The 17,687-nt window shown below is 43.6% G+C and overlaps 1 protein-coding gene across 1 annotated transcript in view; it reads left to right on the top strand.

Moving 5' to 3' along the window:
- LPL (lipoprotein lipase) overlaps nucleotides 1-17,555 on the top strand; it is an 18,016-nt gene extending 461 nt beyond the window's left edge. The window contains exons 2-10 of the mRNA XM_026078575.1: nucleotides 6,901-7,064; nucleotides 7,199-7,378; nucleotides 8,077-8,188; nucleotides 9,956-10,189; nucleotides 10,486-10,728; nucleotides 11,882-12,002; nucleotides 12,854-13,036; nucleotides 14,236-14,340; nucleotides 15,343-17,555. Of these exons, the coding sequence (XP_025934360.1) occupies nucleotides 6,901-7,064; nucleotides 7,199-7,378; nucleotides 8,077-8,188; nucleotides 9,956-10,189; nucleotides 10,486-10,728; nucleotides 11,882-12,002; nucleotides 12,854-13,036; nucleotides 14,236-14,340; nucleotides 15,343-15,388 (1,388 nt within the window). The 3' untranslated portion in view covers nucleotides 15,389-17,555. The remainder of the gene's footprint in view (nucleotides 1-6,900; nucleotides 7,065-7,198; nucleotides 7,379-8,076; nucleotides 8,189-9,955; nucleotides 10,190-10,485; nucleotides 10,729-11,881; nucleotides 12,003-12,853; nucleotides 13,037-14,235; nucleotides 14,341-15,342) is intronic.
- The last annotated feature ends 132 nt before the right edge of the window (nucleotides 17,556-17,687 follow it).

Below are 17,687 nucleotides of genomic sequence, written 5' to 3'. Positions count from 1 at the left end.
GCGGTGCGGGGCTCCCGCATCCCCCGGGGGGGGGGCCGCTGGCTCTGTCCCCGGCGGCGAGGTGGCTCCTGAGAGTCCCTTGCTGGAGGCGAGGTGGCCCCGTGGCGGTGGGGCCGGCGCCCTCGGCCGTGCGTGGGAGCCCCGCGCCCCGTGGGAGCCCCGCGCCCCGTGGGAACCCCGCGCCCCGGCTTCCCACCGTCCTGGGTGCCCGGGAGCTGCGGGGTGGGAAATCGGCGCCTGTCCAGGGCACGGCTGGGTTTCGTCAGGGCCATGATAGCACCTTCAGGTTGTAGTTAATGCCTTTAATGTAACGGAATCTATTAGGGGAAAAAAGCTAACAGAGGGGTATTCCCTAACAGTGTCTACATACTTTACTACATATACGTACATTGCGATGCTCGTACTGTTTTACCTCTATGCGTGTGTAGGCACCACCCCGGGATATACAACTTAGAGCATCTACACATAGTGACTAGTAGATGCTTACTAATGCTCTCTTGGTTAATCTGCAAGGTGTTTGCAGATTTATCAAGCAAAGAGGCTGGTTGTAATAGTCCACTACTCCTTAAATTTATGATAGCAGGGCCCTGTCAAGGTCTCGCTTTCTTAGACGTTGTGTGTGAGAGATTAGTGTATCTTTAAAAGTCCACACTGTGAGAAGAAAATGTGGATGTATCTGTTACAGCCACAAAGTGAAACTAACATGGAAAATAAAGACTGCTGAGTTTTTATGTTTTTTCTTTTTCTTTTTTTTTTTTTACTGTGGATGCCTCTGTTATTTCCTTTCTGTATAAAGACACTGGAGGGAAGTACTCAGAAGTAAGAGCATGGGGTGCTAGGGCACAGCCAAAGGAATGTATTCTCATATTAAATTCTATCTTGTGCCATCAGAGGCAATCAAAAGTGATTTTCAAAGTGTCTCATAAAGTGAGATAACTCTTTCTTTCTGAGCAAGCTTTCATCCCTCTAGGAACTGCTTTGCTGTAGAGACTTTCTAATGAGTGTATTAGTTCTCCATAGAAATAGGTTATATGAGAACAGGTTGTGTGACCATCCTAAAACTATCTAAGCCTTGACTCTCACACTATTTCTTGCTCACCATAGTAAAAAGATGTTTTGAAACCATGGAAAATACATGATCCAACCCTGCAGGAATCCAGAGTCTTTAATAAACAACATTAAAAAAATCTTCTAGGTGAAGATAACATTGGTGTTCCAGGAAAAGATAACATTTCTGGGAATGCATGCTGTTCTCTATTTTTACCAGTGTAAATCCAGAGTCAGGGGTTACACCAGATTTACACTGTTGCGTGATGTGCGCTGCCAGCTTGTGCTATGGCTGTTTGGGACAGACCAACCAGAGCAGCTGTGGCACGGTCTTTCCAGCAGCAACGCACTTCTGAGGCGGAGCAGAGGTGAGGCATTCAGGGTGTCAAAAGTGTGCTGGAGAGCTGCATCGGGATAAGCGTTAAGAAATTCCAGCAAGCTTTCTTATTAGGTACAAGAAACTTCTTAGGTACCTGCATGGAGTGGCTTTCTCATGCCTCATTTGGTCCTTAGCACTGTGAAGTTGACACTGATTGTGTTTTGTTGTCTTAGGCTAATTCCAGATTCCCCAGAGGGTCTGATGGATGGCAAGAGATCTGCTATTAGGTTGGTTGAGTTACAAGCCTCCCAGCTGCAGCTGAGTAAGCATCCGCTGGACAGGGAGCGCCTCGGCCGTGGGGCCGGCACCCACGCGCGCAGCGCGAGAGCGGGGCTTCGCCTCCTTCCGCCAGCTGCAGGGCTCGAGCAGGCAGGTCTCCGCTCGGCGTCCAGGCTTCGGCTCCATTGCTTTTCGGAGACATTGGTCTTTCCACCGACTCTGCCTGGGAAGCGTGGGAGAACTTGGGCTCGGGGTACTACTGTTAAGGAAGACATAAATAAAGTGAAAGTCAAATTTCTTTCACAGCAAAGTTAAACAATAACCTGACTTATGGGATAGGTCTTATGGGGTTGCAACACAGTAGTCTGGTTTCAGTTTATAGTATAGATCAAATTAAGCGATAACACTTTCCATGATATAGTCCCTTTATTACAGCTGTCCATGAGTTTGCCTGAGAAGCCATGCAGGAATTCAGTACGACTGATGCATTACCATAGCACTGGTTATCAGCTGGAGGACAAGCTGTTTCAGTTAACTCCACCTGGTTCTGTAAATGTTTGATTTTTATGTGCAGATGTGTGCCTCTGTGCCTCTGTGTGTGTGGACTTCAGTTTACATGGGCAAGCAGTCTAATTTCTAATGTTTGTTGCACCTAGCTAATAGTATTTTCATGTCTGTGTAAATAATGCGAGGAAATTGTTGTTTGTCAAAGCTTCCCTGTTTAATCCACAGGTTAATCAGGTGCACTGATTCTGGCAACAGCGTTATTATGATTTTTGGCTGCCTGTGTCTGAGGCTGGCAGTTTAATTTTTGCTTAATATTCCAGATGTTGTTATTCCTCAGAATTCAAGTTCTCCACCCAGCTGACTAGTGAGAAAGTTTCCTCCATCAAAATCAACTGCAAGGTTGCCTTAGGCTTCCCACGAAGGAAATTCGAGGCTGAATTCTCTTCTTGGTTAGTGCATAAACTTGCATTTACACTGTGTCAGAATGCTTAAAGTCAGTGGGATTCTTTCAAAATTGGTAGGAGTCTCTGATTTAATGGAATTTCACAAACTGCAGGTCCAAAGCAGAGTGTATTTGGTTAAAATAGGAAAATGGGAAAATTCAACTACTGAATATGTGTAAGTATTTTATTAGCACTTCCTTCAAAGTTTCAAGAGTTTGCAGTATACCTGGAATTACAGGACAGCTTTTTTAGAAGATTAAAGTTGAATATGTAAGCGGAGGTTTAAGAAAAGCATCACAAAGTTTGCAGAGTGTGATAAAATGACAGAATTTGGCAACAGGGCCTGTAGGCTGTCAGAAAAGCCAACTCCAATCTGAAATTGGTGGCTTACTTCTTAATTCTGCTACTTTTTCCAATTCCCTAGATAGTTGGATATCCCTTTATAGGCCACCTTGTCAGCCCTAAACACATAGCAGTGGCCAGAAAACTTTATTTTATAACAGGGGCTGTATTTGCAACTGTGTGCCTGGAAGTTTTTGCAACACAGAGCACATGCCTTAATACCTCTGCTGCGCTAAGCTCTGGAAAGTGTGATTTTTAGCAAAAGCACAGATTTGTTTTGTCTACGCATTTAAACCTCCAGATCTGTTTCTCTTCAAGGTCTTGTTTAGAAATAGAGTTGCATTCTTTTTGCTAAAACTACTTCAGCATTTCAATATAGGTGCGCATAATTTTCTTTATACCTGATTTCTATCCATCTACATTATGTCAAGCCTAAAGCAAATTCTGCTAAGTTAGTATCCACCATTCAGAAACGTGCTGAAGACTCTCTGTCTGTGGGTTTGCACTGGTTTAACTAATGTGCATTAAAAAACATCTTTAGTTAACCAGAGGTGAGCGCATGCATAGACAGTCTCTGCATTTCTTTGGCCTTGTGTAAGACTGTAGGAATGAAACCCGCTGCCATAATGTTTGACTGGAAAGTTAGAGCATGATTCAAGGAGACTTCTCATTTTAAATCTATGAGGAAAAGGTTTGTGACAAAAGTCTATGCATGACCCAGTCTGGGTGTCAGTTATTTTTTTTAATGAGACCAAGACCTTGCTTATAAGGTACAAACGTGTAACTGGCAAATGCTAGCCTTCTGAAGTGATATGCTGCTGCAGTTTTAAAGCATGGTGTATGTAGATATCAGTGTGTATGTGTGGTGAGTGCATATACACTGTTACTTCTGTATGGTATATCTAAAGTTAAATCTGCAAATGGTAGGAGACTATGTGGTATTGCATGCAGCACATCCTAGTTTTACAATGTGCGGTAGAGACGAATTATCTTGTGCTGTGACCCAGCCAAAATTTGCAAAGCTAAATACAGGAAATTTTTGAGGACAGCCTCTTAATTAACACATCGTTAAGAGGTAGTGTTAGTAACCCACCCCAGTGCACTTATGCTTCAGTCATTTGGAGGGTATCTTGCTGCTGGGAATTTGAGCATGGGTGGCCATCAGATGCTACGACACTTTTTTGCAAGCATAAAAGATGCTAATCATAATTTCTTCTGACTTTCTAATTCCTCCTACAGCATAGCCAAATGAGCAGGTGGCCTTCTGCCATTTCCCTGACTTAGGGGCTGTTGCTTTGCAGCTGCTGCTTTGACAGAGGTGCCTGCATTTCAGTGCTGGCTGAATTGCTCCTATGCCCTAAATCCCACCCAAAGCTTTTATGAGGCTGAAGCATATTAATATTTGTGAAGCACTTCGCACCTCTCCGGGGAAGATGCCATTACACTTCAGACTCTCTTCATTAGTGACATACAATTGAAAGTGCAAATTGGGGGAAATATGCTTGTGACAAACCTAAGAGAGACAGTCTGAGCTACTTGCACATTATAGCATGTACTTGTGATTAAAAACATGCAATGAGACATATCAATTTAATTTAGATTTTGGGTGATTATCAAATAGGTTTACTGATGTTAGTGATTCCTAAATATGAAAGGAAGTAGTATAACTAGTGAGCAGGTGGACTATTCTTGTTTGCCTTCCTGTGTGGGACAGAAATATACACAACTGAAAGTCCTTGTACTGTACACTTTACAGTTGAAAGCTGTACTTGGTATTTTTAAGGTTTTACAATTCATTGCTGAGTGAAAGTCAAATAGTTGATATCTAAGCCACAACTAATCAGCCTGTGGGTCTTACCTTTTTCTGGCTGAAAAAGAAAAAGTGTAATTCTAAAGACTTGTTTTCAGAAAGGGGTTTTGCCCTCTTTGGTGAGGAAGTGAAGTTTTGAACATGAAAAATACAAAAAAGGGGCAACTTCTTTTGTGAAAAACCTAGGACTAGGTTCAGTTGCAGGGCAAGCAAATTTGGCTAGTATAGCGGATTTGTGTGTTTTCAGTAGGTAAAGTGTTATTTTCACCTTCTGCTGGTTTGGAGGGGGGAAAAAAAAACCAACAACAATTCTTTTGGTGATGTTGTAAATGGCATCTGCTCCTGGGGGAGAGGAGGCAGGGAGGGGGCCCACCGTGTCGTTATCCTGCATTAGCCGTCCACCCTGGTGCAGTCGAGGTCCAGCCCGGTGCCGAGCGCCACCTCCGCTCGGCGAGCAGTTCGCGTGGTGCCGGTGCCCAGGCTTCGCTTTCGGCAGGTGGGGAGTCCCCATGGGCCCGGGCAGCCTTAAGCGGCGGGTGTCAGACCACTGCTCTCCCTCCAGGGTCTGCGCACAAGCGCTTGCAGCCTGCGTGCCCAGCATTAGACCCTCTAATGCTGAGATCCTAAATAAAAATGCACAGCTTGTGTTTTGTTTTTTATTTCTCCTTTCCTTGGAAAGGCGGGGAAGAGCCTCGGGCAGCTTCTGCCATGAGCTGAAGGCCGCAGGAATCGGTGTTTTCTCACGTGTAGCTTGCCTGAGCCCAGAAGACGAAGTTTTAGGAAACAATGAATGATTCACTGCAGAAGTAGCCCCCGAATGATGCAGCACAAATTTACAGAGAAATACAGATATACCAGGTGTCACGAAAAGCCTCTCCTGCAATGGGAGAGAAGGGGAGCAGAGATGCTTTGCGTGTCCCGCAGGAGGACCTCACCTTGTACCTTTGCATTGCCTGCGGTGGCTCTGAGCCATTCGTTAATGTGTCCTTCGGAGCTTGTGAAACCTCGGAGGGTAGGACGCCAGGAAATGACACTGACACCGAGCAGGGCAGAGCTGGCCTCGGTTCAGCCGCCCTTGGAAAACAGGCCATCAGTATTTGCTAAGTGGAAGTTGCCAAAGTAGGGCCTGGTTTCAGAGAGGCATTGGAGTGTGTGCTTAAGTCCGTGATTAATTACAGGGTCTGCTGAAGAGAGGTGCTTAGGTGTTGAATCAGACCTAAAAAGAGGAGGCATTTAACTTTCCTTCCAGACAAAGGGGTCAGCAAGCAGAAAATCTAAAAGTCACTCTTCTGCCTTGTCAGGAACAAAAAGAGCAATTTATATTTTGAATCTGAAAACCAGAGGGAGTGCTCTGAGAAAGAAATGATCCTTTCAGGCACGGCCCGTCACATGCTGTGTTACTACCAGCATATAATCTTCCCCCCTCCGGATTCAAAATGTCTTCAGGGAAGGGAAGATTCTTCTTAAAACCTGATTATCAGATGATCTGGAATAATACTGCCTTCAAAATACAGACTTCTGCTTTGCTAGCTCAGTTAAGTTCCCTTAAAGTGTTTTTAATGCTCTCACCTGCTGTTTTCCTCTTGTTGGTGCGAAGTCAACACCGGTGTTTTGTAAGACAGTGGTGGTTTTACAGCTGTTACCCCTGATGGACTGCAACTACTGGGTGCTAAAAAGAGCCTTGTTAAAGAGTGATTAGTGATGAAGTGATGCAGAAAATGTGCCGCCAAGATACATGATAGTGTGGTAGGAACTTGTTGCTTCCCCACATGTACTATGACGCTCTTGTACAGTTTTCTCCACCACTGTGGTAATTCACAGGTTTCCTGTTAATAATACAGGGGAGAAAATACTGACTCCTGAAATGAAGTTGTGCATATCTGACAGCTGGCCAGACTCTCCCTGTTTGAGCAGGGTTAGGACCTTCAGGTGGGAACAGTTTTCATCCCGTTTTCCCTTTTACATAGCCACTGTGGTGCAAAAGGAGCACCGAGGTAAATGAAAACCGAGTGCCCATTTCTTTTGTTTTTTTGATCTCTCTCCAACATCATGCCTGTGACTGTCTTTCGCTTACTGTTAGCCTTCCTACAGCAGAACTGTTTGCCTTGATACTTCTAAAATACCACTCTGTTTCCTATGGTCTTGCACTGCAGAAGCTGAGAAGAATTTTGAGGGAATCGAGAGCAAATTTTCCCTACGGACAGCTGCTGAGCCCGACGAGGATCTCTGCTACCTGGTTCCTGGGCAGGTGGAGACCCTGGCACACTGCAACTTCAACCACACCAGTAAAACCTTCGTGGTGATCCATGGATGGACGGTAAGAGGAAGGGGAGGAATCTCCCTTCTGGAAGTTATGTTTGACCACACTCCTGATGGACAGTGTTAGATATCTCAGCGGAAGTGCCTGTTTGCCACCAATAATATCTCTTTTTTTTTTTTCTTTAAAACCAGGTGACAGGGATGTATGAAAGTTGGGTCCCAAAGCTGGTGGATGCTTTGTACAAGAGGGAACCTGACTCAAATGTCATTGTGGTTGACTGGCTCAGTCGGGCTCAGCAGCACTACCCCGTGTCTGCTGCCTACACTAAGCTGGTGGGAAAGGATGTCGCTATGTTTATTGACTGGATGGAGGTAAGATGTGCAGTCATGTGTGCCGCACATTGTATATAAAGTCCTAGGAGGCAAAGCAGCAACGATGCAGCTATGTTAATAGTCTCCCATAGGATAGATGGGGCTGAGCTGTCACAGACAGTGCTTTGCTGGACTGATAAAATCCTGGGTTTACTTCTGTGGCTATCTCTGCACAAGGGGGCCTTTTATATTACAGTCCGGAGATTTTCACCTTGTGGTCCATGGAGCCCTCTGGGTCCGCAGACTGTTTCCAAAGGCTCTGTGAGAGGTAGCTATGAAAGACATGTTCCTATAGATTATACAGCAACCAGCATATGGGAAGACAGTCTGCCCTGCCTTTGAGAAATATTTAGGGGATCCAGAAATTGGTGTGTGTCAGCGGAAGGCTGAAAAGCTTTGGTACAATACATTACTACTTCTATATTGGTTAAAAAAGAAAATATTCATGGAGATGTGTCCTGTGTTCTGTCCCTAGTTCTGCATTCATTTCTGCTTAGATTTTTGTCTTAAGCTAGTTAACTCAAATTAGCTAAAACAGAATGAAGTGATGTTAATTGTATTTAGTGGTTTTTTTCTCTATTATTGCATATGATTCAAAGGGAAATTCCAGTTTTTCAGATAACATTCCTCTCCCAACCCCATGTCTTCTGATGTTGTCAGATTTGACTTCAAACTTTAAACAAAACTTTCTCCTCCAGGAGGAAATCAAGTACCCTCTCAACAACGTCCATTTGCTGGGGTACAGTCTGGGTGCTCATGCTGCTGGGATTGCTGGGAGTCTGACCAAGAAGAAGGTCAACAGAATTACTGGTAAGAAAGCCCAAGGTTGTGGAGAGTGGAGGGACCTGTCTCTTCCTTCCAGAAGCTGAAATATCACTTTCCCTTGGGAGATCACCAGAATAATTGTTGCTTGCTCGCAGTACTCAGGCTATGTGTTCATTCTTCCTTGAATTGGTGGGGCTGATATTGTTTATACAGGAAAAGCTTGAGAGCAGAGCAACAAAGGTGGTGGGTGAGAAATCTCAATCTGCTTGTGCACAAGAAATGAGTGAGTAGTCAGGGATTCATTGGCCTTGAAGAGAGACCAGCTGGGGGATGTGACAGAAGCTGGCCAAATCCATGGCTTGGAGAACATTGCTGTCTCTTGCAGCACAAGAACTTCAGCTAGCTCTTAAGCCAGAAGCCATCTCTTGATGCTGGTGGGGGTTGGCCCAAGCAAACAGGAGACTGTCCCCCTACAGTGGATGTAGTATCTGCAGAGCTCATGGCCAATGGATGCTGTGGGTGCAAGAAGTTTATACCAGCTCAAGGGGAGACTGGACCAAATAATCAGAAGAAGGTTACTAAATGAATAAATCATAACAGACTCAAGCAATCTAGGCTGAAATAATGCTGGGAGAACATTAGGAAGGGATGGGAAGCATACATGTGCTTGCCCTATATCTGTGCATGCTTATGGAGGCAGAGTACGGTGCTGGATGTGGTGGTGTGCTAGACGAACTGCGGCCGAGCTGTGTGTGAGGTGGCTCACGCCACACTGCAAACTGGTGTGAATGCATGCATGCTACTGCGCTAGTCTGGAAGCAGCAGTGGTGCAGGAGCTGGTGCCCCGGCTCTTGGGTTGCCCTTGCCCTGGGGCAGCAACACCTAGCAGGGCAACGTAAGACTGGCTGCAAGTGTCTCCTTTTGATCTGTTGCCATCTGAGAGCTGGAGCTCCAAATCGCTCAAATACCAGCAGTGCTCTGTTTTACCCCTCGATGCCCAGGATGGGCATCTCCCTGGGGAGGCAGCCCAGCCCTTGGGCATGGGGATGGGTCCCTAAAGTCCTCTCGGCAGAGGTCAGGGTGGGCGCAGGGGTGGACAGGCGCGCCGGGGTGGGCTTGCCTGGGCGCTGGTCCCTGGTGGAGCGCTGCAGTGAGGAGATGCCCCATGGGGACAGCTCTGCATGCGGCTGTGCCCCAAGTGCGTTGTTCTGACGTGAGAGATTGTGCAGTAACAGAAGCTGCTCGTGCCTGTTTTATGAATGGAAGTTCTTATTTCCTGGCAGAATAGCTGTGAATGTTTTTGATGCTACAGTGTTGCTGCAAGTTGGAAGTGTACCACAATATTCCCCCCTCCTTAGGTGTGCAGACGGTGAAACTCTCATTTATGTTCCCCACTTATCCCCCTGGCAGGGAGCTAGCAGCAAGACATTTTCCACACTTCAAACACTTCAAATAGAACATTTTAACTTCCTCTGTCTCTTGACAAGAGAGGAAAACACTGAGGAAAATATTTATTAGCTAGTTTCTTCCATCCACTGTAAACACTACAGCTATGGAGAAGTTATCTGTGCTCTTTTACATATGTTTACATACACCTTTTTATTTCCTTTTTCTAGAAAAGGTGACAACATTTCAAGTTAGGCTGTTTGATCTTCCTGCATGCATGAATGTTACTCAAATGATCCCGCTGTAGTGTCTGTAGTGGCACCGTCAAAAAAAGCTCCAGCCCAATCTGAGCTTGGTGTTTGCTACCACTGGCAGTGTTTTGGCAGGCTGTCATCTTGGTCCTTTTCTTGTGGTTTCCTCCTAAAGGGCTGGATCCTGCTGGTCCCACCTTTGAGTATGCTGATGCCCCCACCCGCCTCTCCCCGGACGATGCGGACTTTGTGGATGTCCTACACACCTACACTCGGGGCTCTCCGGATCGCAGCATCGGGATCCAGAAGCCGGTCGGACACATCGACATTTATCCTAACGGTGGAGGTTTCCAGCCAGGTTGCAACTTAGGAGAGGCTCTCCGTCTGATTGCGGAAAAAGGCTTTGCCGGTAAGACTACTCTATAGCAAGCAGTGTAACATCTAAAGGGAGATCTTCAGTAGCATGTCAGCTTTCTACAAGCAGAGATCCTTTGAGAGGCACAAGAATTTGTTCTTCTTCTAGGTCCTTTTAAAAATCTTCATATAAAGCCCAGCTTTGGATTAGAGGTTTTTGCCTGTTGATGGCATTGCTGACAGTTTTACATCTTTACTTTTTTATATATACATATCTATATGCACACAAACATATATAATATTTTATTCATATTTTATGTATATATAAAAAAATATTTTCTTTCTTTGAAGATGTGGATCAGCTGGTGAAATGCTCTCATGAACGATCCATTCACCTGTTCATTGACTCCCTCCTCTACGAAGAAAAGCCGAGCATGGCCTACCGCTGCACCACAAAGGAGGCCTTTGAGAAGGGCCTCTGCCTGAGCTGCCGGAAGAACCGTTGCAACAATTTGGGTTATAAGGTCAACAGAGTGAGAACGAAGAGAAACAGCAAAATGTACTTGAAGACTCGTGCGCAGATGCCCTATAAAGGTAGGTCCCGCCTCCTTACTGGTGAGCAAGAGTGGTAGTTTTGCTCAGCTCTGGGTAGGAGCGGGTGCGTGCCTCAGATGATAATATTTCTTCTTCGGTGCCTGGAGTGAGCAGGGGTCCAGCTCGCCTGCATTTTGCTATAAAGGGCAGCTAAAGTGCAGTATTTGAAGAGCAGTGTTACTTTATTTATAGTGTGGAATTTCTTGTGTAGAAGATGAAAAGGGAAATGTTTTCTAACAAACTTCAAAGTGACAAAATCAGAAGATGATTTACTGTGCAGCTGGGACGATGGCTCCGCTTGGAACAATTGAGTCTTCTGAATTTTTTCCAGTACTTTTTTATTCCAAATGAGTTTTTCCTGCTGCTGGGAAAATAATCAGTGAAGCTCAGCCAGATGAGTAACTTAAAGATGTGCAGCCATCAGGCTTATGCCCTTCATACTGCATGTGGCTAGAGGAGCATCATACCTTACATTAAAATCTCACATCACTTCTTGATTTCCACTGCCACAGTGGTAGGTCTGAGAAGGACAGTGCCAAAACTGGAAGTCTTCCAGCTGGGGAAATAACTGCTAAGTTGGATTTTTTTTTTAATTTTTTTTTTCCCCTCTCGCCTGTAGCTTTGACTGTGCCACATGGCTTTGTTGCATGCACTATGAGCAGAGAGGAACAGTGTGGTGGACCAGTAATTAGAGGGAAAATTCTTGCAGAGTTGGAAGAGATGGAAGAATAGTGTTTGGTTGGCATTTGGCACTTAATCTGCAGTGTCATGAGGTTGAATTTACTTCACCAAGCTCCTGTATGAGGAGAAGGGCACAGTTCATTTGATTCAAGCCAAAGAGTGCAAGTCGTACACATTTATAACAGGTTTGAAGGCCATACTGCAGACCCCATGATTGCTGAGTTGCCCCTCAACTAAATATTGAGTTTGATTGCAAAGGTTTTTAACTGTGATGCCTTTGCATCCTAAACTTTACGTCCTCAGAAAAATACTTCCCTGAATACCCACAAGCCTTCTCAGTTTAGTGATCCTGGCATATTCCAGACAAGGATTTGCACAGGATTTTTTTTTTTAAGTGTTTGGTCATCAGTAGTATCTCTTCGAAGCCCTAGTTTTTTTCATAATAGCCTTTTCTTTTATGTTCTTCTTCCAGTCTTTCATTACCAGGTCAAGATCCATTTCTTTGGGAAGACTAATACGACCAAGACAAACCAGCCTTTCCAGATCTCTTTGTATGGCACTCTAGATGAGAGTGAGAACATTGCTTTCACCCTGTAAGTAGCAACAGAAAACACTGCAATACAACCAATTCCCCTGTGTTTTGCTACCTCACTGCTGTGTCTAGCCCAAATCTGTTAAAGCCCCAGTTGCAAAGTTTGTCTTTCTAGCTCTGTCTGTGGAAATCTGTCCTTACAGGTTCCCAGGGTCCGATCTTGTCACTGATCAATGTCATTGTCATTTTTTTCCCTTTCTAAGCTGTTGTGTCATGCTCCGGCTCTGCTAAAGCAACTTAAAATCAGAACGTGACCGGGAATTAGTTGTCAAATGAGTTTGAAGGCCTTGGCGCAGAAGCTGAACAAAGAGATGGCACTTGCTTTTACAGCTCTGCAAATAAGGCAGAGTCTGTGCTTACATGTCCCCTAGCACGTGGGCTGGGCTGGCAGGGCACGGGGTTGAAAGGCACCAAAATCCATTTCCCGCTCCAAGGAGACAGACTCTTTACCTAAATTGTTCCGGGATGGTGTTTGTTTAACAGCCTCCAGAGAGCCACCGGCAATGGAGATGTCACCCCTTGCCTGGCAGTCTGTCCCGGGGTTTTACTGTCCTTGCTGCCAAAAGGCTTTTCCTGGTGTCTAACCAAAGTCCTCCCTACAAAACCTTCATATTTTTTCTTGCTCTGTTGACCAGAAATACAGAGAAGAGTTTGCTTCCTTCCTCTTTGAAGTACATAAAGTCCTGTTTTTCAAAAACTTTCCCTTCATTTCCTTTAGTTTTCTCTTTACATAACCCCCATCCCACCAATCTTTCCGTAGCTCACTTTTAAGACTACTGATTAGTCTTTTTGGCTCTTACAGTCTTTGCAATAGTTCCCACTTCTTTTTGTTTCTTTTTTTTTTCCTCACAGGCCTGAAGTTTCCTCAAACAAGACATTCTCCTTCCTGATTTACACAGAAGTGGATATTGGTGACCTGCTTATGCTAAAGCTGCAGTGGGATAAAGACACTTTCTTCAGCTGGTCTGACTGGTGGACTCCTTTTACATTTAACATCCAGAGAGTCAGAGTAAAGTCAGGAGAAACTCAGAAAAAGTAACTCTTTTTCATTGTCATAAAGTATATTAATTTTAATTGTGTTTTTTTCCTGACAAGGTGGGAAAAAACATGGAAAGCAATTACAAATGGGTGCAGCACTGAAGTCAGGGCTTCAGTGGCACCAAACCCATATTTACTTCAACCGGGTTTACAGTTGCTTTGTTCCCCTGGGATCTGCAGTCTGTAATTTTACTCCTACAGGATTCATTTGCATCCCACTGTCTCACGTGTTTCAGGTTAGTTATAATACACAGGAGAGGACCTCTGCAAACAAATTTTTGATTGTATTTGCAGTTGCTCTCTCCTTTATCTTGTTGGACATTTGTACAAGTTTTATTGCAGAGAACATGCTTAGGAGACTTTTAAGAAACCTTTCCAATACTGTATTTGCACAGGAAATGATTGCTTCATTAACTTGGAATTCCTTGGAGCTGGGAATCCCAGAATAGGCAGTGGAAACAGAAACACATGACTCTTTTGAAGGCATATAAGACACTGCCAATATATGAGTACTGAAGCAGTACTCAAAGTCCAAACGTGACTGTTTTTCCCCTGAATCCTTTGAAACATGCAAATTCATTAGGCATGAAAACTCTTGGCAGAAGAGAGGTCCAGAAAAGAGAATATTCACGTTCTGTGTACAGTATTGTGGTTAATGTTCCTTCTTTGAATAAACAAGGCAGCTGCTTCATCAGAAAAAAACAGTTATCAGAGTGAACAAATATAGGGGTGGGGGAAGTACTGATAAGTATAAAAGCAGCCGCTGAGGTTTGCTGGAACTGGCAGCCTACTTTATGTGCAAACATTCAAGGGAGCAAGGCTGTCTTCCAAGATCATTCACCTGAAGCAAAAGTCACACGAGGGCTGATGTAAACAGAGATCCAAGAGACTTTGTGACAGAGGCTGCGTTCCCTCAGCCACTGGGAGGTTTGATGCAAAGCACCAAAGTTATGCCTGCAATTTTAGGTCTATGCTAATGCATTTACCAGTTTTTCTGGTACGGTGATTCTTCCCTCACAAGATCCATGCTTTCTGCTTTTTAAGTAAAGTAATTTTCTCCCAGTGATTTGGCACTTAAGGTAGTAGTGCCCCACATGACAAAAGCATAAAGGCTTCCTCCAAGCATCAGTTCTTTTCCTGTAGTTAAAAAGACATGTCCGGCTCAGTCGCGTCATTGTTCGGTGTTTACTCCACAGGGTGGTGTTCTGCTCCCGAGACGGCATCTCGCGCCTCAGTAAAGGAGAAGAAGCAGCAATATTTGTGAAATGCATGGAGCAGCCGGTCAACCGGAAAAGAGGAGGGTATGCATAAGCAGTATTGTTTTAGGCTTGTGGGAAACTGAATGGTGGAAGGAATCTTTGGGGAATTTCATTAAAACCTCCCAATATTGGTTGACTTATATGCTAGTCTGCTAAAGACTTGGAGCGTCACAACTTGGACTAACCTGAGGTTTGCTTTTGGCAGCTTGAAAACCCTGAATTTGGTTCTCTCCTTGTGGGGTTGTTTGCACCTCTGCAAAGCAAATACACATCACTGCCTCTCATGTTCACACAGGGGCCAAGCATAAACGATCGTTTTAGAGGGTTTACAAATAAGGCACTCCTAACTCGGCCTCTGTCTAAAGATGCCCTACATTTGCCCCTAATTCAAGGACATCCAAACATCGATGCTGAGTCAGTCCAGAGCCCTTTTCCCCACTGGCTGGCAGCAGATTTGGAGGGTAGTGCAGAAGCCGAATAGGCAAACACAGGTATTCTCCCCAGTATCCTGTGTTTGCTGCTGGCAAGCTCCAGGTGAGAGGCTTCCTGAGATTTGCATCTCAGATTTGCATCAGAGATTGCGTCTTTGTGTTTAATAGCTGTTGATGGGTTTTTCTTATTTGTTTTATTTATTTATTTTTTTTTGACACAGAGTAAAATTTCAAAAATGGACCAGCTTTGTTTGGAGTTTATCCACTAACGTTTGAGCTGCAGAAGTAGTTATATTTATTTTAGTGCAGTTGCTAGGGGTGAAAGGTCTTGTGGGGACACTTACAAACCGAAATCTAGTGTTGCATAAAAAGGCGTGTGTGCTGACCTTCACTCCAGGGCAATGACCTGGTGAGTCCTTGAGACCTCTCTGTGTGTGTACAGTATACTTGTAAAATCAAGCCCAAGTTAAATCAAGCAGCAGCCACTGAAACTCCAAGCACTTAATTTATTTTCCTGTATTTTTGAACTTTAAATCTCAAAAATAAGACCAAAAGGAACAAGTATCTCTTCTTCACCTTACCTGTTCTTTTTTTTTTTTTTTTTCCCCTGCAGTGCCAAGAAAGCCTCTAAAGAAAATTCTGCTCATGAATCTGCTTAGAAGTGACAAGAATGGAGATTTTTTTTTCCGCACTGGGCAGGAGGAGACTCCATTCATCCCCCTGAACTGGGTGTTCAGAACCAAATATATAGAAGTATTTATCTGCTGCTGGCTTTTTTGCCTGCTATTCCTTAGCTATTCTAGGAGACTTCTTGTAAGGAAGTCTCAGCACACAGAAAATTGTTACTAACCATAAAGATGCATTATCCAAATAGTTAAAAACAAAAAGAAACTGCCAAAACAGCTCGCCAAAAGCTTGAGTACTGGGCAGGAATAAGTAATTTTGCTTAATTATAGTGCCTCGTGACAAGGTTTCTTGGTATCAGATCCTCTATAGCAATTTTCTGGTATTTATTGAAAAGAAACAAAGCCTTGTACCTGACTTTTCTTTCTAACTGATACAGTATTTCAGGAGTCTTCTGACACTGAACAGATTTGAGTGTTTGTTTGTTTGTTTTGTTTGTTTGTTGTTTTTTTTTTTTCTGGCTTGGCTAACTGAATTTTCTGACAGTTCAATGGCCAGATCTCATTGTCTTCAAATGTGTTTAGCAAATGAGTAGATTTCTTATGTGAAAAAACACTTTTCCTGTCTGTAAAGCTATTACTCAAAGGTGTCAGGGACTGAATATGGGGATAAATTTCTTAGTTTGTGGTTATGAATGTGTTATATTGGGGATAGATGACAGTGCTGCTTAGCAATAGATATGATCTGTAAAACTATGTGTTATTATGCAGCTTATCCTGCAATAAATATCCAGTTGTAGGACAAGACAGCATACCAGTGTCCTATGCAAATATTGTACTTTTCATCCATGCTTTCATCTCTTAAAAAATGAAACCATCGAACCTTCAACACTGTGCTGAGTTAGGAAGTGCAAAGGAATCAAGCTACCAGAAACTGCAGAAAATGGACTTTTCACTTTGCTTGCATCCCTGATGCTAAAACCGTGACAGTTACTCTGCTCTTTGACACTGAACGTCAGTCATGTAGCTGAGCGGCAGCTGTATCAGGTCTGGACCTGAGTCAGCCTGACAGCTGTGATGCTCCCCTATACTGGAAATCTGATTTCCAGTGACCAACCTCTGTTTGTGGCTGGGCTGTGTGCAATGCTAGTGCTAGATGCTTGTAGGTGCTTGGTTTCCTAAGAGGTGGGATTCAGCAAGGAGCAGGGTCTGGGACAGTCAGAAGGAGCCTGGCTGTGCAATACAAAAAAAAAATGCTCTGAGAAACACTTGAATCAGACATGCTGTGAGTAGCCAAAAATAGGTGAATTGAAGGCTTTCTGCTTTTTTTAAAAACATGTAATTTTTCTAGTGCTCTGAAAGGTTCATAGCCTTCATTTAGCTTACAGAGGATAAACAAACTACTGGGGAGGCGGGAAGGCTGGAAGGTAGATGTTTGGAGAAGTGGTAATGTGAGCTATTGATGCTGGTTTTCATAACCTTTTCCCACATGTGCAAGATGGTGCAAAGGTGGTGATTCTCCAACATCGTTCCAACTTTAAAACAATGCTGACACATGTATGCATACACTTTTTTTTTCTAGCTATGACCATTGTTACATGTAGGGACAAAAGTTCTAAACAGTGCAATAGCTTGGAATATTAACAACTCCAAAATTGCTCACATTTGATTTCCTAACCCAACAACTACAGCAGAGATAGGATGAGTCACTGAGGGAGGGGTTGAGTACTGAGCCACTGCATTTGAGACTTCTAAAAATAAATACAGTGATTTGTTCCGTACAGACTTAATGTTTTGTTGCAATTTTCTCCTAAGATTTAAGATTCTTTGGAAACAAAACTTGTATAAACAGGTCTGCTTTTAATACAGGATCTAATACAAACACATACAGTACTTGGTCACCAAATAGTGAAGGTTCTTGTACGTGAGGACACATGATTCAGCTTTGAATGTTATTTATTAGCTGTAAATACCATATTTATGTGTGTAAAGGTAGTTTGTATATATTGCTAAAGTTACTGAGAGTCTCTGCACTTATACAGTTGTGTGGTATTAATCCTGTATATAGCTTTCAGAAAGATTTTTATCAGTGAACCACTTAACCAAATCGGAAATAATGCAGTGTAATGCATTTTTTTAAAAGAAAGCTCCTCAGTTTTGTACGGAATGGAAACCTATGGTTTTAATAAAGTTTTCAAACTGATGCCAAGTCACTAGTTTCCTTTTGATGAAATAATCTTAGAGGTATCTATCTTGTTTTGTGTGAAAGCCACAGCCTATTAACTTGATTCTGGAATGAGTAGACAGAGTATGATTTTTTTTTTTTTTTTTTTTT

This window comes from Apteryx rowi, unplaced genomic scaffold (genome assembly GCF_003343035.1).
Source record: "Apteryx rowi isolate R43461 unplaced genomic scaffold, aptRow1 scaffold_113, whole genome shotgun sequence".
NCBI classification, from domain to species: Eukaryota; Metazoa; Chordata; class Aves; order Apterygiformes; family Apterygidae; genus Apteryx; species Apteryx rowi.
Note: the sequence above shows the minus strand (reverse complement) of the source record. Positions and strands in the feature narration are given on the sequence as shown.